The following is a 25,482-nucleotide window of genomic DNA, read 5'->3' as shown; positions in this document are numbered from 1 at the left end:
ACTCCTTTAATCACTTTTCTGCTGCTCTTATACCCTGCTGCCCCTCTTCCTTCTATCTATCTCAATTGCAACGACATTAAACTCTCACTGGTATTTCCCAGTTTCTCAAATAGTGATTAATAGAAGGCAAAATGCAGTATTTGTCTATAAATCCTGACTGCCCCATGTGTAAACAGGGTGGTTACGCATTTAGTTTTCTAATTATCTCATAAATCACACCTTGCCTCAGACTGGAAATTCATCACCTTAAACTGCTCCAACATGCACACCTGCTCTATAGCTGATGCCATCCTACTCTTGCAGCATGGAGGTTTTTAGAAGTGCTGCAATTTCATTTGTTTTTGGTTTTTTTTTAAATGAAAAGATGCTAGAAAAAAAAGAATGTCTAGAAATTAATATTCTGTATCTAAGTGGGTTGTCAGTATGTACATTTGTGCTTTTCCTGCTTGTGTATTCATGTACTCAAGACTGACAAATTTTTATCTCAGTTGTATGCTCAAGGAACAGCATCAAGGCACTTTTATCTTCCCTCTTTTCTTCTTCCTGGCATCACTCATGCTGGTGTAAAAAAGAAAGGCACACACCCTGCCACACCTCTTCTTCTCAACATCAGAATTAACCAGAACAACTTGTGGCCTCAAAGCAATAGGCAGACGCAGGAATATACACACAAAAACATATCTGAAAGAACAGGATTTCAGCCAGTGTCAGGAAGCCAAACATAAAGAGCAGAAAAAGGCTGAGTGCTTCCATGTGTGGATGTGGCTCAATTTTCTCTGGTTGGTGTAGTTAGTTGCAGTGCCACATGTTCCTGCCAAACCACCAAGAGCCCCTGAGAGGACAGCAGCTGAAGAACACGGGTACCTGGATGCACAGCAAAGTTATTTTTGCCTGGGGATCAGGATTTCCCTTGCTGGGAAGTTGCAGGTGTGCTCTCATCCAGCAGGAAAACCAGCACCAGCGCATTAAACAGGGATGGCAGAGCCAGGGATAGCATGCCCGGCCTGAAATGAGTACTAGAAGGGCTGGAAGGAAGGACAGGGCTCTTGGACTTAGTGGGTACCTCCAAACCAGAAGGAGATCCTTGGCCAGGCTAGGACCAGTTGAATCCCTGCTGGCAAATCCCACTTGGGAAGGGCTGTGTGTGCACCAGCAAGTGCTGCAGCCCTGCCCTGCCAGCCCCGGGGCACTCAGCTGTCTGTGCTCAGGGCCAGCTCTGATACTGGGGAGCTGAGAGCTCTGGAAACTGCTCCATTGGAGGAGATGCTAAATGAGAGGGAAAAGCAGCTGAGAAGCCTCATCTGGGGCTGCACCCCGGGAGAGCTGCTCTGGTCCTTTCATTTGGTCCTGCTTGAGCAGTGCTGTTTAGGATGCAATTCCCCATCCCTCCTTCCCCCACTCCCCATTTCAGGGCCAGCACTTTAAATCAGCACTTTCACTGGTGTGTTTAGAGCTCTTGGAAAATGAGTTCTTGCTGTTAAACTTGATGGTAAGTGCTTGCTGGAAAAGAAGATGGGAACCTTGCAGTATCTTATCTGTTGATATCACAGTGCCTGTTCCTGTGTGGGGTTGATTTTCTCTATGTAGGCCCTTGGGATATTCCCAAACATGACAAACTTGGAGCTTTCAGATCACTTGGACGAACCTTCCAACCAGGCAAAGAGGCAAACATGACTGTTAACTAGAGTAGCAAAGATAATATGAAAGGCATCCTGATACATCCTTTCTCTATGCTTGCCATGGAGAAATGAAAGCCCAGGACTTTGTACAAGGAAGGATATTTGTGCTGATGAACTGATAAGTGCTCAGGAGAGCTGGTGCACTGACCAGCTTCATGCTCAGCACTTTCAAGATCACCAATCCCAAACCAAAGGTTTAATCCAGAGGTTTATTTGGCTCCAAGGGAACTTTTCCACACATATCTTCAGACTCAGATTTCTTTCTACACTGAGAACTCAACTGCACCAGAACCCAAGGCTTGGCATTTCTTTCTGCTGCCTATGTTGTGAAACTGTTTGCACAGATCCTGGTGTGTTTTTGCCCCATGTCAGCCACCACACTCTCAGACAATACTTGGTCACATTTTAGAGCATAATACAGGAATGATTCCAGTGGGCAACTGGGTTGCACGCACTCTTGTTTAGAGATAAAAGGGTTTACTCATGGATGTGAGATGTGTCTTGCCAGCTGGACTCAGGAATAAATAATGTGTGCCACCCATTTGGTTACTAATAGACTCAGAATGATTTTTTTCATCAGCTGAAACCCTGTTCAGATGCCTCTTTTGTAAACCTGATGCTGATGAAAAGTGTTGCAATTAATCTTTTCACCCTCAAGTGTGTGATGAGCAATATTAAATTTTAAAAAAGTCTGGATGCTGCAGAGCAGTTGAGCAACACATTTCTCTACTCATGGTCATGATTCTGACCCATGGTAAACAACATGATTCAACCTGACTGAGTCCAGAAGACAGTAAACCAACATCCTAATGAGGATTTTCAATGGCAAACGTTAATAACAGTGTTTGAATTACTGTGTTCAAGTCCCTCAAACCCACAGTGGTTTCCCAGCTTCCTCTACTATTTAATAGTAACAAATAGCTATTAGGAACTCTGCCCTTGAAATATTTTTAGATGGGTTTTGGTATTTTAGTATATACATTTATACATTTTAGTGTAAGATGTTCACCTGCAGCAGTGTCAGGTCCTGACTGGAATCTCCTTCCTGCCCTGGGAAACCCAAGGAAAAGGACTGCAGGAGAACTGAACTGTGCAGCTCCAGGGTAGGATGCTGAACACTTATGGCTCTGGGCTAACAGAGCTGGCAGCTTTGCACTCACCGTGTGCTAATGCAGAAAGGTGGGAATGGAAAGAGAAAATGGCTTTGACACCTGGAACCCTAACTCAAAATACCTGTTTTGGTGCTAAAGGCCATGCCAAGGTCCTCAGGCACGAAGCACGGGGTACTGTCAGTACTGCTAGCTTCTGAAAGGTTCATGCTGTTCTTGAAGAGCTCACAGTGACTGAAGCAAAGAGAACACTGTGAGCTTTAAAGGAGTTGAGGGCACAGTGGCACATTGTTCTCCCCCTGGAGAATAACAGGATAACTCCTTGGGAGTGGTGAATCAAATTAGTCCTTTTCAAAGCGTCACAACTTGGTTCAAGCACTGAAAAAGGACTGCACAAATGAGTTCTGTACTTGACAGTTAAATGAAAATGCACAGGGAAACCTCAGGAGCAGCCAACCTTCCTTATAGACAGCCCTACATGTACAAGTGTTGGATTTGATAGAGACAAAGCTTGGGAATGTCATCTTATCCCAAACAATGGAAGGAGTGGTTAAGTTCACCAGAGCAGAGAAATCACTTCCAGAAGTTATAAACAATCTGTCAGAGAATTTGTGGTCCTGTGCCACATGAAGAACAAAGCCCCAGAGGATATGGGCAAATCTGAAGCACACTGTTCATAACTCTCTGTCCTTTTCAGCCTTCCCAAATTATACCAGAGCTTGATTAGGTTGTCCATGGGAAAAAACAGAGGCTGACCAATGTTCTCAACATGATGTTTCAATATTTACCTATATAAATATATGAAATATATTTATATATATAATATGTAAATATATATAATATATAAAATATATTTTATGTATATAAATATATAACATATATATAAAATGTACCTAAATATATAAAAATATATCTAAATACCTATATTTCCATGAAATAGAAAAGTTGTTTTACACAAAAAAGAACTTTGAAAAGGTTGCAGTAAGCATAGGTCTGAATATAAATTTATAAACAATAAGTACATGGTTTCCTTTCAGATAGATGTCTGACTTTTTGCAATATATTGATGAATGTACAGGTTTTCTCATACATATGCCATCCTTCATATGCCATTTATAACTTCACAGCTCTTACAGTTTTACAGATCATGCACTTGCCAGTTCTGATGCACAGATTAATGGAAAATCAACCACTTAGAAAAGAGACAAATCAGGCACTAAGCATATAAACCCTGCCAAGGAAGAAGTCAGCTTGGGAGGAAAATTAGTTTGTTTGCTTTCCCCAAGTACCACAACTCTTGCATTGAATCGTGACAGCTTAAGTACCTTGTTTCTGATTATACGCTTAGACAAGGAGTGCTTCTGCAATTAATGAAGTACTTCTGTCAGGCACTAAATAAATTTAAACTCTGTCAATGGCATGTGTTGTTGGAAAGCCGCCAATTCAAATCTCTCCCAGGGACACAGATGCCTGCATTTCTCCAAACTTCTCCCTTAAATCTCCAAGCTGATGCTCCCACTCTCACCCTGAAATCACGGTGCACCCCTGCGCTCTGCTAAATGCACAAAACCCCCTTTGTTGAACAAGAGATTTTAGGGGTCGTGCCAGGTGTTAACAGGGCTGTTTAACACCATCCACAAAGAGACACCTGCACGAGTGTGATGATGACAAATAAAATCAAGCGTTGGTAAAGAACAGCATTTCCTCTAGGAACCGCGCTCAAGAAGGAGAGATCCCTTGGAGCAGCCGGGGAGGATAATTCATTTATCAGAGGAGCATTGGGGCACTCTCCATCTCCAGGTACAGCTCCGAGGTGATGATCCCTGTGCCGAGGGCAATGTTCCAGGCACGGCTGAGCTGCTCTAACAGCTCGATGCTGCAAAAAGAAGTGACTTCTTATCCCTCTGTCCCTGCCGACACATCCCCCGCTTGCTCTGGAACCTTTCCTCTCTCGGGGTGAGTGGATTTGATTCACTAATCCAGGGAAAATGTTTTCCTGTTGTTGCTGGTTGTTTCCCTGCTGTTTTAGAAGGCTGAAACAGGTGCAGAATTAGAGGCAGGTGAGACTCTGTGATGAGAATTTAGGCTGGAGGAGGAGCAGGACCTCCCCATTTCAGCACAGTAAATTCCTGAGGGGCTCTTTAGTTGGACATCAATGCTTACAGAAGTAAAGAAAAAATGTACATCTAAATAATGAACATTTCACTGTGCTTTTGATCCAGTGCTGCCAGTCCCATGCAGGATAAAAATCTGTACCATCCACTCTCACACAAACACCAGCCTGGAGGGAGCTGCCCTGAGCAAACACGAGGAGATCACTAAAGATGGGAACAGATTCCAGCTACAAACAATCTGGGTTAGAAACTGAGCCTTAGAGCACTCACACGAACTGCACAGAGGTGTTGCTCTGAAAATCCCAAATCCATAAACATTCCCCTGCCTGCCTTACCATCAGCAGAGTCATTTGAAGTCGTTATAGCCAGATTCCAAAATTTATTTTTTATCCAATATTCCAAATAATTTTTTTAAAAAAATTAAATTCTTTCCTGATTTTATCAAGGTTACTACTTCTTAACAATTTTAATATTTCCAGGGCTGAAAAGTTGCCTAAAAATTATAAAGCATTAAAGCACATTTTATCACTACCTTACAATAACACAGATGATATCAGAACTGGAAACAAATTTAAATATTGACTTAAATCAGGCAGACATAATTTTGTTTTCTGTCTGTAACTAATCAGACAGAGCAATACTGCTTTTATCTTGGGGAAAAGAGTAAGGTTTTTAAAATAAATAATAATGGCAGAGCCACATAACCAAGAAGAATTCAGATGCTGCTGACATCTCCAGCTTCTAGAAGTAGAAAGTTCTTCCAAAACTGTCAAATGTATTAATTCTCCATGTCACACTACAGAGACTCCTGTGAAATCCTGGATTTTACCCAGGAGGGGAATTTTGTAGGTAAAATTAGGAAAGCAGAGTTTTCATATTTTCATAAGTTGTTTTTTTTTAAAAACTTGGAGTGGAAATCTGACTGAAATCAAAGTCTTCAAGCCTATTTCATGTCATATGCTTATGATTTCTATACAACATTCTGGTAAAGGTTTTTTGTCTGTTCGTATTTCTGTTTCTTGAACATGAGGTCTCTCCTCAACTAGAACAAAAAAAAATTGTAAAAATAAATGAAGATGAGCAACTAAAAAGCCCTACACATGAATTGGCATGAAACAATATTCCAATTTTTTTACTTTAAATACTATCAGAGTAGATAATAAAAGAACTAATATTACCATCCCAAAAAGCATGTAGGACATTTCCCCTTTCTAGGAAGAGTTCCAAACCCATCATCAGGTGTCACACTGGAATGGATGCATGGATCAGTGTCACCGCTTTGGTGACAATGACCCACAAAACCCAAACATTTCTTCTATTTTTAGATATATGTATTAAGTGAATATTTTTTCTGTCCTACAGAGACCAGTATTTAGGGATACAGATCTCTCATTTTCATAATTTAATTTCTTTACTCCTTTTCTATGACTTTCTCTGGAAAAAAATGTAGTGATGCTGACCTTTATCATGGAGCAATTTCCTGCTTGGTGCTTTTATGTAAAAACAGACTGCTGGTGTGTAGACTGGAGAAACAGTTGTTGCATCTTGACAATCAATCACCCAAATTAAAATAAGCCAACTTCATTATTGTCTGAGAAAATAAGAAGTAATTAAAAATGAAGTATTTAGATAACAATTGTAATAAGTATCAAGAGCCTCTTATTTTCTCTCTACTGAGTTCTATCATAAAAGACAGAAACAGAGCAGATCAATTCTTTTTCCAAAACAATTTCAATCTAGTTTTATAATTAAATCAAAGATAGATTTCCCCATTAGCACAACTATTGCAGTTTCTGAGTAATTATGAATAATCAGCCAAGGGTATTCTTTACTGATTTTCCTTGTGCATCATTAATTATCTGAAGTGACAGGCCTAACATAATTTCTATCATGAATAAACAAGTAGAGGAAACGCAGGAAGTCGAGTACAAATAACAAGGAGATGGCCTCTCTTTGAAAATCAGAGCAATCCTGCAAGATGTTAATGGCTGTTCTATTTAAATGAAGCTGCAAGACATTAAAGCTTGTGATATGTTGCATATCATTAATTCTCAGTAAAAGTGTAGATAGAATTCATACTTAATACAATGCAATTTTCTGCCAGTTAATGACCCTGAGAATCAAACATTCACAAATGTAAATTGGAGTTTTTCCATACCAATACTTTATGGGCTTTAAGAACTGGCTTTTGCACTGAGTAGAAAACTATACCTGAGCAATTTTCCCTTTTCTTGAGTGTGACCTGATTTTTATATTTGTAATATGATGCTCTCTTCTGATGATTTACTGTATTACATGTGAATTTTAAAATATTTTTCAATTTGATACATTTTATTTAATGGATAGATAAGCACAAAAATTGCTAATGTGGCTGGATTTCCTTTTTGAGTTTGTGATTCTTTTTGGTTGTTATTCCATTTCAACACCAGAAATATGATTTAAGAATTCCCCCATGATAATTCCATGGTTTTGAAAAAATTAAGCAATATTTCCTTTTCTATATTTTTGAGGCTGTGACACCAAAAGAACAATTTCTCTCACCTTGCTTAGTGAGATGCTGATTGGGATTTTTAAAAATATTTTCTTTACTATCTGTTGGAGTAGAGGTTGATGCATTTTTATAGCTTTCAGCAGCTTGTACATAGTCCTGGTGCTGATGGTGCTGGACATTAATCAGTGCTGCCAGATTCTGCTGGGGAGAAATTGGTCCTGGTTACTTTGAAGGGTCAGGGCTCTGTGCTCTCTGCTGTGTTTCACAAACCTGCAGCAGCAATGAAGAATGCAAGATAACCAAATAACAACCACAATAATTTCTGAAAGCTTTTCAGAGCAGTTTCATTTGTGTGTCCTTTGGAAGGGAAGGGGACCTTGAAATCAACTTTTTCTGGTCCAAACCAGAGGATTCAATTCAATGACTGGCTGGAAACTTCAGCTTTACTCCCAAAACTCTGAGGTGACTTATCCCAAAATCCCAGTTATTCCAGTGTGCTGATGGCTGTATCACTGACTGCCACCAACCCAGCTGAGCAGCTCCTGCATCCAGCAGCGCTGCTTAAGTGCTGGAACATTTCCAAGAGCTCTGTTTGCACAGGAAATACCTTTGCTTACCAACCCGAGCAGCTCTGATAGCACTGGAACAGTGGAACAGTAAAAGGAGACAAAAGAATAAGCTGGGTAAGTCTCTGCAAGGCTTAGTAATAAGAAGAATCAGATTGTTAAACTCATATAATGCTCTGTACAGCTGTACTAGAGATTTGGAAGCACCACAACCTCCTTTACCACCAACATCCTATTTATACAAAATGAAAATTCTCTTTTGTGAATATGAGAGGGAGTTTGAAACACAACAGTAAAAGAAAATCCACAAAACTTGATATGGCTGAACCCTTGCTTCTGCCTTAAATGTAGAATTATCCTTCTTTATGCTTCTCCAAGGTTATAAGATTAGATGCTTTGCAAATTCTGAAGAGGTGATACTGTTAACAAGGTGATGATCATTTAAATTGTTTATGTATGATGCATATATGAAAATGTTGCCTAATCACTGTTAGAATTCCCATTCAGGAGCATCCTGTGCATGCCTTCCAAGAGGTATAAATTAATATGACTGAAGATAGTGATGCATTTATTAATATTTGCCAGTGAAGTGGATAATTCCATCAGATAATTGTTCAGGAATAAATTCAATTGTTCACGTGATAAAGGTCCTGCAAACCATCTGCACAAGTGGAAGATGAAATTAATCTCCTTAAGAAAATGCAGTTTAAACAGCTTTTATCTATAATGTTTTCTTCCTTTTAATTTTGAATAATGACTTTCTGTAAACATTATTGTCCTCTGTAACGTTGAGTTCCTACTCCCAGTTATTTTGACCAAAATAATTGTTTGGAGCAACTTCTTTCATAATCCTGAAATTTATTACAGGCTGCTGCACAGGCATATTACTGCATAAATATTTTTAATTGATAATGAGGAAAGAACTAATGTTCTATTAATATTTTTCTTCATTCTTAACTAATAAACCTTGTTCACAGAATTTCCTCTGTATTGCAAGCTTATTTCTGAAGCTTGCTGATTTTAGACAGTCAATATTTGAAAACATTAATCCTTTGAGACCTTGAATGTTATTCCTTTATAATTTCTGATGAATTCTACAGTGAAACAGTTCTGAAAGAAGCCAAAGATCTTTCTACTACACAATCCTTCCACCATACTGAAAAATTACTTGTACAACAAGCTTGAATCTTTAATAACAGCTACAGTCAAGAATTGCCTGTTTTTTCTCCAGTGGCTGAAAAAAGAAACCTACAACTAGCTCAGCTGCAGCTTTTTATACTGTATCTACAGATCTAAATGTAGAGCAGTCAGCACACATTTCACATTTACATAGGGACCTTTAGAAAAGACTGATACTGCAGGCAAGCTGTAAGTGCTAAGCACACAAAGAGCTTTGAAAATTAAGCATTTAAAGTGTACAGTTCTCTGCAGGATCTGCCAGTTCTGTGTGGCATTGTTTTAGTTCCATTGCCATGAATGATAAATGACATTTCTTTCAAAATTCAGTATCTGCAAAAGCAAAGACCTGATGCAGATATCATTGTGTGGAAATGCCATAACACTGCAGTATTTGTAGTGGCTTAAAGCCCTGTAACAACCACAATATATTTCTGATTTCCTGCCAGTTGTTATGGTTTTAACCGTGCATTACCATTTACCTGGTTTTTATCATGGACTGATTTTATTATAAAAGGAAAATCTTCTGTTTTGGAGAATGCCTAAAATATTATTCCTTGCTATTTATTACCAATAATACAATCCTATTTTCACTGTCTAATACACAATTAACAGAATAAAATTTCAAAAAGTTAAATTTCAAAAAGTGTTTGCTAAGAAATTTGACAACAATTTTCACCCACCAATTAGGGATTTACCAGTTCTTATGGCATGAATGTGTTACCTTTGTTCAGTGTCACATGGGACCAAAAATTCTCATTTTCCTGTTTTCAGAACCTCTTTTAAATGCAAAAACTTGAACTTTTAAATGCAGACTGTTTCCTGTACAACACAACCAATGAGGAAAGAATATTTACAGGAAAAAAAACCACAAGGAGAAGAGGCTGGAAAATCTTAAAGTCCTTTTTATCACTAGGTCAAGATTTGCCTCTTAGTGGAAAAGTCATTGAGACCTGTTCAGAAACCTCTTTAATTCCAGCTTCTTTGCTGCTGGCATATAATTACATCAAAGTAATTCCAAAGTAACCACCAAATGTAAGCAGACACAGTGAAACAGTGTTAACCCCAACCATTATTTTATTTTCCTTTTGTGGAAACAAATAAACTTTCTTCCCCGTCTGAAGAAGTTTTGGAATAATATAGAAATAAAAAATCAATGAAATATCCTAGATTTTATAGTGAACAAGAAATGTAATCTAGATAATTGTAAACTAAGGTACGGTATACATTAGTTTTTGCATATTTATGCTTATTCGTATTTGGCTAAAAGTTTAATGATCCCATTTTACTTTTTAAATAGAGGCCTTCTGCCTTGCCATGGATGAAATACCATTGATACACTCCCTCTCAAGATCCAGGAGATATTTTCAGCCTTCTGTCAAATCCTTCATAATTTTTATCCATTATCTATATAAACATTACTGCATAATATAATTAATTTGTCCACACATTCTTCCTGTTTCTTTGATTTTCAAGCTCTAAACCAGCTCCCAAATCTAAAAACTAAGATATTCAAATTCTAAAGATTAACTAAAAATATGCTGAATGTGTAAAATTTTGAAAAGTGATGTAACAGCAACAACACTCAAACAAAACAAACCAAAACCGTCCTGTGCTTGAAACACATGTGCAGGGCTTCTCAGATTGTGCTGCTGAAAGCGAAATTGTTCATCATTTGCCAGATTGGAAAGTAAAGCAGTAAGTTTTCTTCTTTAGAAAGTATATTTTTTAAAAATTAAATATTTTTGCAAGAAGTCACACTGAATATACAACATATATTTTCATCTACATTTATATATATATATATAATTCTTCACTGACAGATCTTTGTTTTCCTAAAATTTATTACCTCTAATAATAATAATATAATAATAATAAATAACTTTCTTCTCTAGTGTCTGAAACACTGGTGTGCTGATGTTCCAGAAACACCCATGCAACCATTTAAAATAAACCTTTAGTGCAGCACAGAATCATCCTCAGGGGAGCCACATGAAAATAAAGGTTGATTTCTCTCTGTGAGGAGACACAATGTGTCACTACCAATCCTGCTGTGCAATGCTGCTCTTTAATAATTTATTGGAGTCTCTGGGCTCTTGGTAAGCTGACAAATTGAATATGGAAGCACTGCTCAGGTGTTGAATAAACATGAGCTAAAGTATTTTTCCAAACAAACAAAACTGCTGCAAAAGAGTGGCCCGGGGCAGATTAGATTTTTTTTTTTTTTTTTCAGTAATTTATTGACAGCAGCACTATTTTTGGTGCTAGTTTCTTTAGTAAATTAGATAAAATGCTACTTAAAACATGCCTACATTTATCAAATCACCCCTAGATTTCTCTTGTTCTACAACTCCTCATTTAACCTGCAGAGGTGGATGAAGCACTGGGCTAATGGATCATCAAGACTGTTGGAACTGGTGACAAGCAAAATGTAAAAAAAAGTCATAAAAAACGACCACCTAATCCATATTTTTCCACCTTGTCATCTCAGTGCATATCTCTCTTTCCAGGCTTTTAGATTATGAGGAAAACCAGTGTTTGAATTTTTTGATAACTCTTTGAACGATCTTTCAGTGATCATTTACACTCTCACAATCTATTTATCTTTTAGCCACGCATTGATATAAATATAACTCAAAACATTGCTGTTTAGTTTCCTTAAAATAAACCTTGATAAAGCTTTGATGAGGGAGATTTTGGAATCCAAGCAAGCAAATTGCTTCTTTCTGTGTATTTCCAGATGTGTGAGACAAGATATTCCTTTATCAGAGCCATGTTGGCTCTTCCCAAGAATATAATACTCAGGTAACCATCAAAAATATCACTTATTGTAGTTTCTCTTACTTTATTAAGGCTTGCAGAACTCCCCTTCAGATCTCTCCTAGAATTCCTTGTTAAAAAATTGGATTTTTATTACTTCCTAGTCCCCCAAATCTGCTTGGGGCTCCTTCCCCTGTTCCTCCAGAAAGACGGGATAAGTACCACCTAATTCTGCAAATTTTCTGCTTATTTTCCATGTTCATGAGCACTTCCACCTCCACCTTAAACACAAGATAATGCAAAGAAAAGTTTGGGGATGGGAACCTCTTCACTGCCTGTAAAGAACTCCTCTAGATCTTCCTTTTTTGTTTTTTAGTTGGTTTTTTTTTTTGTTATGTTCTTGTATTTCCTAAGTACTAATTTAGTACTGGAATCAGACTCTCTTCTCTGGCACCTGCTTTTGGTACATTTGAAGAAATATTTCTCATTTCTGTTGTTTGTAAAAATACAATTACACAGCCAGCACTGCAGCTCCTCATTGGCTCACCTGCTACAAAAGACACTCTGAAGAAAAGCAGTTTAATACAAAATATAACTATAAGGTTCCCAAATATACATAGCAAAAAAATCTCACAGAAAAATGTTTGGCATATTTTTTTTTTTTCCCTGAATACTTCCCATCTGCTCAGTGAATGTGATGCACAGATCTGCAGTCACAGCTTAGAGACAACTCCAGGGAAAAGTTACTTAAAAAGGCTCCTGAGAATATCCTGTGCTTTCTTTGGATAAATATGAACCAAAGTGTGTGGATTTTCAGGATGCATATGCATAAATAGCTCCTGAAGTGAGGGTATGTAAGAATTTCATTTGGAAGCAAAGGCAAAAAGGAAAAAAAAAAGCTTTTTTTTTTACTTTTTTTTTCCTGTTTTTATCCATCACATTTGAACCACAGAGATCATGTGGATGGATCCTTTGAAAACTGAGATCTTGGAGGTGAGAGCAGTACTACCAAGGAGTTTTAATGAAATCTGTACTTTTATACTGAAATGAAAATGTTCATGCAGGAAATAGAACTCACATTTTAATGAAATTAATATAATAACACTTCAAAACAATTTTGCTATGTTGAGAATTTTCAGACCTTTCCAATTTGTGAGTTAAAGGCAGAATCAGAAAGATCCATCCTAAGCAGAGCACAGTGGGGCAGACATGAAATTTCAGGGGTGGAAATACCACACCCTCATAGTGATCACCTACCACTTGTAAAACAGCAACATTGGCCCATTGATTTACCTTTTCAGCTATTATTGCTAAAAATTGTCTCAGCTGGTAGAAATACTGTTCTTGAGCACAATTTTGTGTCTGTGGAGAGGAACAGAAACACAGTATTGGTAAAAAATTAAGTTTCTTTCTGGATTATACTGTCAGGGGGGATGATTTTTAAAGACAGAATGAGAACAGTAATGGATGAGTTTGAAGTTTTTTTCATAGTCTTAAGGTGTGCCGGGGGAGGTTTAGGTTGGACATCAGGAGGAATTCCTTCACAGAGAGGGTTGATTAGACACTGGAATGGGCTCCCCAGGGAGGCGGTGGAGGGAAGACTGGGGGTGGCACCCAGTGCCATGGTCTGTGGCCCCGGTGGTGTTCCTTGATAGGCTGGATCCAGTGATCTCAGAGTTTTTCCCAACCTAGAAAACTCCGTGATTCAGCGATTTAATGACTCTGGAAATCCAGCGCCGCCCCCGCCCCTCACTGCAGGCCCCGCCCCTCACTACAGACCCCGCCCCTCACTACAGTCCCGCCCCTCACCACAGACCCCGCCCCTCACTACAGACCCCGCCCCTCACTGCAGGCCCCGCCCCCTCCGCAGTAACCACGCCTCCTTCTCCGCCCCCCGCAGCAACGCCTCGCTTCTCCCTCCCCGTCCCCGTCGCTAGGGGGCGTTCCCCGCCGGTCACGCGCCAGGGCGCGGAGCCGAGCCGCGCTACCACATCGCTCCGCAGTGTCCCCCGCGCTGCGCTCGGCGCTCGGCTGCTCGGGCCTGCGGGAGCGGCGTGAGAGCGATGCTCGGGGCCGCCGCCGCCTGAGGGCCGGGTCCGCTCGGGTCCCGGCGGAGCGGTGGCGGGGCGGCCGCCATGGGGCTGGGATCCAGCTCCGAGGGTCCCGGCGGAGGCGCCGAGGGCTTCCACGTGCACGGGGTGAGAGGGCTTCCACGCCGCCGGGCCCGCGGGGAGAGGGAGGGAAAGAGGGAGGTTGGGAGGGCCGCGAGGGGCGGCGGGCGCTGGGGCGGGTCCGGCGGGGCCCCGCTGCCGCATACCGCCCGTGGTGGCTGGGTCGCCCCGGCTCCCACCTGTGGGCTCCTCCCCGGAGCTGCCACGCCGGCAGGGGCGGGGCGGCCGCGCCGCTGCCGGTACCAGCGGGTGCCCGTCCCGGCGGCTGCAGCGGGCTCGGGGCCGCGACCTGGCGCGACTTGGCTGCCGAACAGCCTGGGGGAGCCTGGGGGAGCCTGGGGGGCTGCTCTCGAAGTTGTTAAAGAGTAGAACAGCGCTTCTTCCCTCCCTGTTCCCCTCCTGTTCTCCCTGCTCCCCTCCCCGTTCCCCTTCTCTTTCTGCCGTTCTTTCTCCTTATTCCCCTACTTCCCTCCTTCTTTCCCTGCTCCCTTCTGTGTGGATCTTCACAGCATCATGTTAGGGGGTTAATTCCCGCTCCAGCGGTGCTTTCCTCCGTGGCTGCCTCTCCCAGATGTAGATGCAAGTTTGTTGTAACTCCTCTTTAGCAGATTGTCTGCACGTACAGTGGTGTAAATGCATATCTGGAAGGATGGGCAGATGTTTGCATGAGTTATTGTTTCTTTCGGTGGGTATTTTCTCTCCCTGGAATAAGAATGGGAGCGTTGCTGCCACGTGCTGTTTCCACTTAATCTGCATTCTGTTTCTCAGCATCAGTATAAAGCTGCCTGTTTGCTTTTGATGCAGTTCAGGGTTGTGATCAAAGTTACTACTTCTACTCCAGCTGTGGTTACAGTGCTCAGTTTTGACTTTGAAAATAAAGCATGATTTTTAGATTTATTTTTGCTTTGGAAGCTTTTATTGAAGTAACTATGCTATTAAATATATTTTATAACTTTTATAGACAGTTCTGCCAGCAAAAACCACAGTACCAGTACAACTTTATCTGTTTAAAAAAAGGTAAAAATATATATCTAGCATTTTGGTAACACCAGACCAAATACAAGATGTAGGAGTTTTAACTTTCCTAGCAATGAACTTCCCAGTTTAGATGATGTCTGGGTTGTAATTTTATACTTAAATTGTGAGGTGGCCCTCAGGAGTCAAATATATCTTAGGTTAAGGGCTGCTGAGTTAACAAAAAACAAAGTCAAGAGCAAACTGTCAGTAGGTTTGCAGTGATTCTGTAACACTTGCTTTCTCTGTGTACCTTGAAGTGGGTGGACTTTAATGTAATCTTAAAACTTTTGGTGGGGTTTTTCCTGGTATGAAGGTGTTTTATGAGTGTTCTTACTATTCATGGCATCTCTTCTATGACAACTTCAGTTCTAATAAAATTGAAATGTCCTAACTCTTATTTCTTAGGAATCTTTTCTAAGTGGTGGCAGTTTTCTTGACCAGAACTTGTGGGCAGGCATGTGCTTGTGTAAATATTCCTGTTCCAATGGGCTGGGAATGTGGGAGGCCAACTGTCATTTGTGTTCATGGAAAAATGGCTCTGATGCAAGTGGGGACTCTCACTGTGCTCAGGTTGCTAGAACCAAGGAAGAAAATCCTGCAGCAGCACATTGAAAAACAAGCCTTTCTCCAAAGTATTCAGCATTTAATAATTCCAAGCTGTGAACTCTGAATCACAACATTTGTGTCTTATATGGGGTTCAAAACCTGCTTTTTACAGCTTCATTTGGATATCTGTTCATAACTTTATAAAAGTAAGATTGAGGGCAGTCATTTGGTGCCTTATCTCTGGCTCAGCTCAAAAGTAAATATTGAATCAAGTGTAAAGATTAACACTTCCACTTATGTAACTGGAGATCAGTGTAGAATAACGATAAAATATATGTTCTGCAGGTTCAAGAGAATTCCCCAGCCCAACAAGGAGGACTGGAACCTTTCTTTGATTTCATCATTGCCATAGGACACACGAGGCTTGTAAGTCTCCAACAATTTCAGTGTTTTTTTCCACCCTCCATAAACTGTGGGTGCTGTAATGATGATGAAAGGTAAAAGCTGTAACTGGCACAAGCAGAGAAACTTTTCACATTGGACATTAAAAGTAAAGTAAAATTTGAAGGTGTTCAAAGTCACTTTGGCTGGATCCAAGTTTGAAGGAAAGGTTTTGTTTATGCCTTTACTCACCTTAACTTCTTAACAGGTTAACACAATGTTTATGTTATTGCTCATTTGTACATATTTTGTACCACAAGGTGAATACTGAACTAGTGAGTCAACAGAGCTCAGTATTTGTTTAAACAAAATAGTTTCAACATTTGATAAAACACAGAAAAGAATCATAGCCTGTCTACTTGTACTTTCGAGACGAAGAACACAGTTCCTGTGTGTTATGAGAGAAGAGCTGAGTTTTGGTCTGGTGGGGTTTTTTTGAGTTTTGATTGGGGTTTTGTTAAAGCTCAGAGCTTTACCTCATATGCTCCACCCTAACCAAATACAAGCTGAATTCATTAAGTTTTGTCTTGGTTTTATGAGATGTCTTTTTTAGAAGTGATCATTATAAGGGCAGATTTGGGGGAAGATCATTTAATCTTCTAACATGACAGAAATGAAGATATTCTTTCACAGTCAGTTTGCAGTGACTTTGAAGGGCTGTTGAAGAGGGATGAGGCTCAGAGACATGAAGTGAAATGTTGCTGCTCATTGTTAATCACAGTCGACATCTGATACTGCTGGTATTATTTAATAGCAGTTGTGAAGGACAGAAATGCCAGTGATGAAATGGAATAACAGGAAGTATTTATGTAAAGGGATGTGTGTTGACAGTACTGACTGCTTTATAGTAAAAGAAAATTGAATTGGAAATTACTGGGATTGTTTGTGAACCACAGAGCCTAAACTTTCATACTTTTGGTTCTTTGTATTCAAATTCTGCCACAGATGTTACAGGTGCAACTGGAAATAATGTTAATCCTGTATCTCTGCTCTACAGAACAAGGAAAACAATATGCTGAAAGACCTGCTGAAGGCAAATGCTGAGAAAGCAGTGAAGCTGGAGGTGTATAACATCAAAACAATGAAAATCCGAGAGGTGGAGGTGATCCCCAGTAACATGTGGGGAGGACAAGGCCTCCTTGGAGCCAGTGTGAGGTTCTGCAGCTTCCAGGGAGCCAATGAACATGTGTGGCACGTTCTGGTGAGGAGGAATCCTTGGCTGGCTCATTATTGGTTGTGTAACCTTGTTTTACATTGTGATGTTTAGCAGTAATGTAAAGTACAGCAACACAGTCACACAGAGAAAGGGAACACAGTCCTGAAGGTTTGTCTGAGCTATTTGAGTAGGGACAAGAAGTGGCTGTCAGGGTTCCCAGTGACAGTGACAAAAGTAACTCCGTCCCAACTGGACCAAACAGGATAGGTGGGAAGGGTTTTTTCATTTTATGTTGAAGAATCAATGGCAAAAGCAAAAAAGATTCTGGCCTGATTGTCTCTGTCTTGGCTAAACTTCATTCAAGTAATATTAATCTTACAAATAGCACCACAAATTTATTTTAAAATTAAGAGGAAGAGCTGAAAGAGTAGAACTGAATAGGAAAGAATGTTTATGTTTCTGGTTGCTTAAGTAAATGCAATTTCTCAACATGTTCAGAGGAGTAAGAATTTTCTTACCATGTTTTACATCTTTCTTACTTAGCATCTTTTACAGGATGTCACACATAGATGTAGACTATTCAAGAGCTTCTTTTTTATTCCATTAACAAAATGCTCTTTCCTTCCTTGCTCTGGAAGTTAGCTCTTCTTTTTGGTCATGGTAGTTTATCCTGCTGTGGGTGCAGATGACTCGTGTCACTCTTTCACAGGACGTTGAGCCTTCGTCTCCTGCGGCTCTGGCTGGTCTCCAGCCATACACTGACTACATTGTTGGATCTGATCAGATTCTTCAGGAGGTGGGTGCATGTTCCTTCCAGCACAGAGTGATTGTCTTTGTGCCTGCCAAGTGTTTGTTGTAGGGTTTGGGTTTTGGATAAATCCGATCAAATGTATGGGGGTGGTGGGGGGGGATTGTGGAAGGCTGATGTTTATGACAGAAACTTTATGGTTAAGGTAAACATCTTTCTTTTTGGTCTGACAGTTAAAATAAGTTGCCACTAAAGATCAAACTACATTGGTGATTTTTCTGTCTCTGGGTATTTAATGTCTGACGTTGAGTAAATAACTGTGTAAAATGTTGACTTTCACATTTGGGTTTATTAACTACTACTTTCTTCCTGTTTTTTCCATAGTCAGAGGATTTCTTTTCCCTGATTGAATCCCATGAGGGGAAGCCACTGAAGCTGATGGTTTATAACACTGAAGCAGATTCCATCCGAGAGGTAGTTGTGACTCCCAATGGAGCTTGGGGTGGAGAAGGAAGGTACTGATCGCTCTTGCTGACAGGTTTTACACTTGCTGTAGATGAGCTCCTATTAGGAGTATTACTACTATCAGTTATTAGTGTTTCCAAGTTAAGCCTTGTTTCCTCACACTTGTCACCCAAAACTCTTAATCTTTAATTAAACAAAAATCAGCCTAGAACTAGGAATTGAACACATTCAGGATCTAATCCTGTTCAAGTTGAATCAAATGGCAAAACTCCTGTCTTAAGTTCCCAGTTAGCAGATTATCTACGTTCTCATAGTCAAAACATTCAGCTAAAGCAAGAACAAAACCCACCTCAGCTCAGATTAAATACTTGGTAAAGATATGAAATAATGGACTGAAAGCTAAGCTGTGCATGTCTCAAAGTTCATTGCAAAGTGTGCCTTGAGTACTCTTCAATGGAAATTCTTGCAGGTAACTATTTCCTGCTATAAACTCCTCCTGTTTAAAAGAGTCAAAATTTAAAATATTAGCTTTGTTAAGAGCAGCTTTTGTCTTGATTTTTTCCTCTTGTACAGTTTAGGATGTGGTATTGGATATGGCTATTTGCACAGAATTCCAACACAGTCTGTGACATCAAAGAAAAAGCCAGAAAGCAAACCACCTTCACCCTCACCAGAAGCTGGAACTCCTGTGCCATCCACTAATGGTTACACAGAGGTAGGAAAGAGATAAATTCCAATCTCTGCCATGTTCTCTGGAGTTTCAAAATTTTCTGCTGGTTCAGACAGTGGGAATACAGAATGTTTGAGTACAGCATTCAATCTTGCTTGAATGAAATAGAGTTGGCTGAAGGGAAAGGGAGAACTGATGTTGCTGAGCAGGTGCCAGATCACCAGTGTTGGCTGATACTAATTCCTGCCAGGTATTGTCTCCTTGTTTTCAAGTCTTGCATCCTACAGCTGTGCCAGTCAATGAGGCTCATGTTAAAACATCTACTTCTCTAGGAGAAAGACACACCCCCAAAAACAAAGTTCTGAGAACAGACTGGCTTTAAAAGGCTGAACTGGAACATGTCCTTTCATGGGAAGCTTGGCTACAGGTGAAGCTTCTGATATAAAACAATGTTTTTACTTCTTGCTGTCTTATTCCAGACTCCATTGTTGGCACCTACCTCTCAGAATGACATCTCTGAAACAGTTATGAACTTGGATCATTCCACAGAGCAAGAAATGAGTGGTTACTCACCAGAAAGTTCCCTTTCTCCTCCTCCCCCTCTCCAGAGAGTTATGGATCCAGGTATAGCTTTTGGGTGCCTTTTTTCACCAATTCTTTTGAGTACATTATAGTACATATTAGTTCTAAATAAACTAATATGGTCTTAAACAAGCTAGAGGTTTAAATTCAGAATTGTGAGCAGTGGTGGTGGTTCTCTTTGAGGTTTTTGACTTCCCTGGATTTTAGAGCTGTAGAATTTGGTTACCATGTAAGTTACATTTATTTGTATTTAGTGGTAAGGGGACTTCACTGACTTCAGTCTGGATAGAACATGTCCTTTTGAATCTAGTATTTTGTGTTGCAACTAATATTTGCTTTCTCCTTCAGGCTTTCTAGATATGTCTGGAATTTCAGTTTCTGAGTTCACAAGCTTTACAGACAGGTCCAGCATGTCTCCATCTGCCTCCTTCAATGTGCCAGCAGCAGGGGCTTCTGTAGGCCCTGAAACACTAATGCCAAATAGTGAAGCCTCTGCTTATTTTGGTAAGTGCAAGCTAAAGATTTCCTTTAGTTCTAATTTCTGGAATGGCACCAACTCATGTTCACTTAACATCATCACAGTTTTTGAAATAGGCAAATTTTAATAATGATCAGCAAGACTGGCAAAGATGGGATGGAAAAAGTAGCAGAAATCAGGTTTAGAAATGGAAAAACCTAATGCACTTTTCCTAAGTTTACAAAATGTGGGTCTCTTTCTTTAAATGAAAATGCTGAGGCACTGTCTGTTAGCCTACTTTGTTTTGTTTTTTTACAAACTATCTGTTTTCCAGAAAATGCCTCAACTTTGGATCCTGAAGGTTTAACCCTGTATCCTGAAGGATCAGGCAAGCAGCCCACACTGGATGACCTCCTGCCTTCAATTCCATCTTTACCTTCTCTTGATCTTCCTCATGACATTTCTTCAAAAACAACACTAGGAACTGATGCTGATAACCAGGAATCCAAGCTGCTTGTGAATAGCACTGAGAGCTCATTAACCACTGCTCCAGAGACACCGGAGCATGAAGCAGCAAGTGAGCAGAAAGGAGAAGCAGCTGCACAAGATCCTGAGTGAGTGGACCCTGCTGCTCTTTACAGACTGCTGAATGCTGCAGTGCTACAGCTTGGAATATTTTTCTTATCTTGAAAGAATTACAGTTGCTATATTTTGTTAGTGTAGACAATACTAGAAAAGAAATCACATGAAGTACATATCCTGTTGTCTTTTCCAATCACTGTTTAATGGATTGATCTATGTTCAAAATTTGAATGCTGTCCAAAATCACCCCATCAATAGAGAAATTAATGCAGAAACAAGTTGGACACTGGCAGAATGTCAAGTTCTGGAATTCACGTTTGCCTACAAGTGCTCCTGAATGTACTTACAAAGGCATTGTGCCTGAACAGTGACACTTAGTGACGATTTTATCCTGATGTTTGATGGCATTATAAAAATATTTATAGTTTTGTTAGAAAGCTTTTCTAATGGTACACCTTGGTTAGACTGTTCTTGTGACTTGCAAGGCATTTCTTACACTAACATGCTTTCACTTACTAGACTGTTATTTTTCTTGGTTTCATTCCCTTCTCTGCAACAGTCATTCATCTACCTTTTGTATACCTACTTGAGCTGGAAAGAAATACAGTGGGGTTCGAAATTGCAGCCCCAAATGGGACAAAGCCATTCACATGGACCAGGTGGTGGCTGTGCAGTTAAATAAACAATGAAGGGGGAGGGAGTGATGGTGGTTACTTGAAACAAATTGAAGATGATTTTAAAGTAGGGGTGATGAGTCTTTTTGGGGAAGGGTGAATGTCTTTGCTTCTCTAGTGACTGAGAAATAGCTTTCTTTTGCTCCTATTCACTCATTACTATTTTTATACAAATTATTGTAAGCTTAAGACATGGGCTGTTGTGCAGCACCTGCAATTTGTTTTTGTAGCTTTGTTTGCATTTGTCTCCAAATCACTTCTGAATGTAACGGCAAACATGGCATGAACAATGGAAGACATGGATGGTTTTATAAATCCTCAGGGCAGTGATTTATCATGGAATTTCAAAACTGCTGATAGGCAGTAATACAGCTACTGCAGTGAAAATCCTTTGTAAATTAAGAGATTGGGGTACAAGGCTGGCATGTGTTTAGGCTATAAACTAAAGTACACTTATTTAGCACAATATTGCCCGATTTCCTTTGCTCTGGCTCCTGCTGTGTTTCTGCACTATGCGGGTCAGACAGTGACAGCTGACTGGGCTGAAATCTGGCACTGATGCAGGGGGGGACTCAGGGTCCCACAGGTTTGTCTGTGACAGCTCAGATTCAGCCAAAGGGTGCAGGCAGTCACAGCACAACAGAGCTTCAGATGAGTCCACCCCAACAAAAAAAAATCTGCTCTTGATCTGTTGTTCATCTGAAATACTGCAAGTACAGTAGTTCTGAACAGGACTGTCAAAGTACCTGTTGCTTTAAAGAATGTATTAAAGGCAGTAGAATTGGCAGTGGATTCTAGTCTGCTAAAGGGTCTGTTAATTGTAAGCCAATTTTATTTCCTGTGTTGCTAAAATAAATTTCTTATTTTGTTCCCCCAGCTGACTGGCAAAGAGCCACACACTACAAAGAAATGTAATTTAAATTATTCCTAGGTTTGTTAAATCTTGGAGCCTGATGCCTGAAGACACCTAAGTGGTGTTTTATTCATGTTGTTTATTTAGGAGTGTTTCTAGTCCTTTACCTTTATCAGAAATGGCAATGAGAGGGTAATAACTCATTTAAATGACTCTGTACCATAAACACCTTTTAGAAATCTAAGACCAGGGAATGTCAAAACTCAGGCTAGATTTCAAATGTCACCATAATAAATGGCTGAAACTTATTTCAGTCTGTGTCCAGGCTCTGTGTGTTACGTTAACTGGATCTGAGAAGGGGTTTGGAAAACCAAGTAGTTAATCTTGAGCAGGAGAATGTTGTGTTCTCCAAACCTGAAACCTGATCATTCAAATGCTAAATGAGGTGAAGAGTTGGATCTCCTCATCAAATTTCTCTTCTCTGACCAACTTGGATACTCCCTCACAGCCACAGCCTGAAAGCAGAGAGTACTCCTGTTTGTGAGCGCAAGTGAGAAAAGTGATTGGAATTTTAGTTTCAAAATAAAAAGAATGAGAGAAGCACCTGAGGGTTGCTGGATTCAGAGCCAATACCAAACAGCCATGCAAGCCTGCTGCTGTCCCAAACATGTTTCCAGGTAAGCAGGATGTGACCTTTCTCCCACTCTCTAACTTTGAGGGCATCTCTAAACCCGACAGCAGCAGCTCTTCTGTAGACACTAGAAGGATTATCTGGGCAGCATCAGGGGAAGGGTAAAACAAAGGGAGAAGGAGGAGGTCACCTCGGACATTACAGCAGCAGGGTGGTTTGCATGGCCAGACACAACAAGATGAGCTTCCAGACCTGAGCTGCTCCCTACAATTAACAGCTGAGCCTGGGGAAACAGGTCTGGCAGACGTTAAATCCACAGAGGCTCCCAGCAGCTCAAGTATTAGAGTGAGGATTAGGCAAAGCCCATGTCCACTGAGCCGTGCTCCAGCCAATGCACAGCTCCCAGGGCTGATGGGGGCTGAGCCAGGAGGAGCCCTCCAAGCCACAGGGACTCAAACCTCTGCCCAACAAAGGCCACAGAAAGCTGGCCAAGCCCTGCCCCAGCTGAGGCTAACTTGATCCATGGGAACTTTCCATACAGCATAACCCTGTACTAGGAACGATTGTAAACCCCCAAGAGCATGATAAGAAAGTAACCATCCTGGAGATAAACATGCAAATTTCATTATTACAGCAGTATGGATGCTGAACTTGAATGAGTGAATGGATGTATTTATTGTCTTTAAGTTGAACACCCACTGGTAGAACTATTAAAATACCAAATTCAGGCAGTCGATTTAATTTTCCCTCTTTAACTTTCACAGCAGGCCTGACAATCTACTGAACCTTCTGCTGTACTGCTCTAGGCTCTGTGCAGAGGCTGCTCAGCCACACTTGACTGAGCTTCTCTGAGCTACAACTCAGAAATGCTACAGGAAAAGGGATCCCTGCAATGCTGAGCAGAGATCACACCACTCACATTTACTGGTGGGCTTGTGTACTTCCACATGCATTCTCCATCTTCCTCCAAAACTGGGCAAGTATTTTCACCTCCAAGCAGTTACAAAATAACAGGCTCTTAAGAGAAAGCAGTTACAGGTTACTAATTGCATTGATTAGACTGTGTTAGTATGTTCCATTTCCTGGGCACTGCCCACACAACCTCCTTCTTGGCTTTCACCTTATGCAAACACCAACTGGCTTTGCTTCTGCTGTAGCAGAATTTCAGCTGTTTGTTCAAAGTTACATTTCTAACCTACAGTATGTAATTAAGCATTCAGAGTCTCCTGAAAGACATTCAGAATAGTGTCACAATATCCTCAGAGATCAGACATGTCCCACTCAGGCTCTAGTCAGCACCTCTGCTCTGCATGGTGTTTGCACAGCTCTGTACAGAAAAGCCTCCACTGTAGTACAGGGAGCTATTTCAAACAACCACTTTCTTGTTAAGGGTGTGTGTGTTCCCAACAGCTCTGTTACCCAGCTGGGAGGTGACTCTACCTGGCTCTGTTCAGGAGCCAGCATCACATCCACAGTGTAAGACCATGAGCTAGAAGATTGATTTTAAATGACAAGTTCAATAAATTTCTAGGGATAAAGTTTGAATCAAACAGGACCTCTGTGAAAGGAAGAATACTACCTTGGTGTAATGTCTCTATACCAGTAACTGCCCTGCCCGCCCCTCTCCTGGGGAATATTTGGATAATCCAACTAATAAATCCCAAGACCAAGGGGTAGAACTATGCTAAGATCCCTTCCAACACAAACCAATTATGATTCTATAATAAAGCTCATCCACTTCCAAGCCCTTGCCCTGGGCAGGAACACCTTCCACTAGAACAGGATACTTAGATTCCCACCCAGTCTGGCCTTGAATACTTCCAGGGAAGAGGAGTCCACAACCTTTCCATCTAGAGCTTATTCTGAATATTTTTTCAGTGTTTCTTAAAGTTACTGGTAACTCCTTCAAGCAGTTCTTCTCATCCTAAAGTGTTACTTGCACTTCAACTACAAATTCTGAGCTAAGCTCTCCTATTCTCAGCCCCACCCCACCTAAAGAGAATAGAAAGATACCTGTCATACACTGTTTAAATGCTTTTCTGGGAGACAGTCTGCACTACTAAACACTAGATTTACACCTCCTTCCCATTATAAACTTGGAAATTAAGTAACTTCTGCAAATCTGCAGCCTTTTTTATGATTCTGTGAGCAGAGTTTCAGATTGCCAATGTTCCCAGGAGCTCTGACTCTCAATACTAACTCAATGCTCTCTTCCTCCTGCCTTCAGGACTCTTATGGACAGCACAACCCCAGAAAAGGTGACAGAATTTAAAAGGTAGTAGCAAAAAGCCCCTTCTCTCACTTTATACTCCATCTAAGCCAGAGCTGGGAATCTGGGTGCACATTTGGGAATTACTGAGTCCTCAGAGAGCAGCTCAGCTGACAATTCCCACAGTAAAAACTCTGAGCATTCTGTCCTGGCATTTTTCAACATCAGGAAACCCAGCTTGGTTTCCCATGTGCCTCTTACAACCTTTCCACATGCCGACAGCTCAGCAGCAACTGGCGTGAGTCACTTGTTAGCACAAAATACTTTCATGGTACAAAAGCAGCACTGCCCATGTCACATTCTCCCCTCAACAGAACTCACATCT

At 40.6% G+C, this 25,482-nt stretch overlaps 1 protein-coding gene across 1 annotated transcript; it reads left to right on the top strand.

Moving 5' to 3' along the window:
• The first annotated feature begins 13,880 nt into the window (after positions 1 to 13,880).
• Positions 13,881 to 22,565, top strand: GORASP1 (golgi reassembly stacking protein 1). Its single transcript, XM_088051322.1, has 9 exons — positions 13,881 to 14,093; positions 15,975 to 16,055; positions 17,068 to 17,271; positions 17,936 to 18,022; positions 18,359 to 18,489; positions 19,013 to 19,154; positions 19,589 to 19,733; positions 20,040 to 20,195; positions 20,483 to 22,565. The coding sequence occupies exons 1-9, from the start codon at positions 14,031 to 14,033 to the stop codon at positions 20,764 to 20,766; spliced, it is 1,293 nt and encodes a 430-aa protein (XP_087907448.1). The 5' UTR covers positions 13,881 to 14,030; the 3' UTR covers positions 20,767 to 22,565.
• The last annotated feature ends 2,917 nt before the right edge of the window (positions 22,566 to 25,482 follow it).

Source organism: Pseudopodoces humilis, chromosome 1, assembly GCF_049639895.1.
Source record: "Pseudopodoces humilis isolate 2021_Gansu_Grassland_sample_001 chromosome 1, ASM4963989v1, whole genome shotgun sequence".
Lineage (NCBI taxonomy): Eukaryota > Metazoa > Chordata > Aves > Passeriformes > Paridae > Pseudopodoces > Pseudopodoces humilis.
The sequence above is the reverse complement of the archived record's forward strand: the minus strand, read 5'-3'. Positions and strand labels throughout refer to the sequence as shown.

Bases quoted from the DNA above. Each gene is read 5' to 3' on its own strand.
- GORASP1 (XM_088051322.1), top strand. From the start codon at position 14,031: ATGGGGCTGGGATCCAGCTCCGAGGGTCCCGGCGGAGGCGCCGAGGGC. The intron at 19,734-20,039 runs GTATAGCTTTTG...TTTCTCCTTCAG, and splicing joins CCAGAGAGTTATGGATCCAG to GCTTTCTAGATATGTCTGGA. The intron at 20,196-20,482 runs GTAAGTGCAAGC...TCTGTTTTCCAG, and splicing joins TGAAGCCTCTGCTTATTTTG to AAAATGCCTCAACTTTGGAT.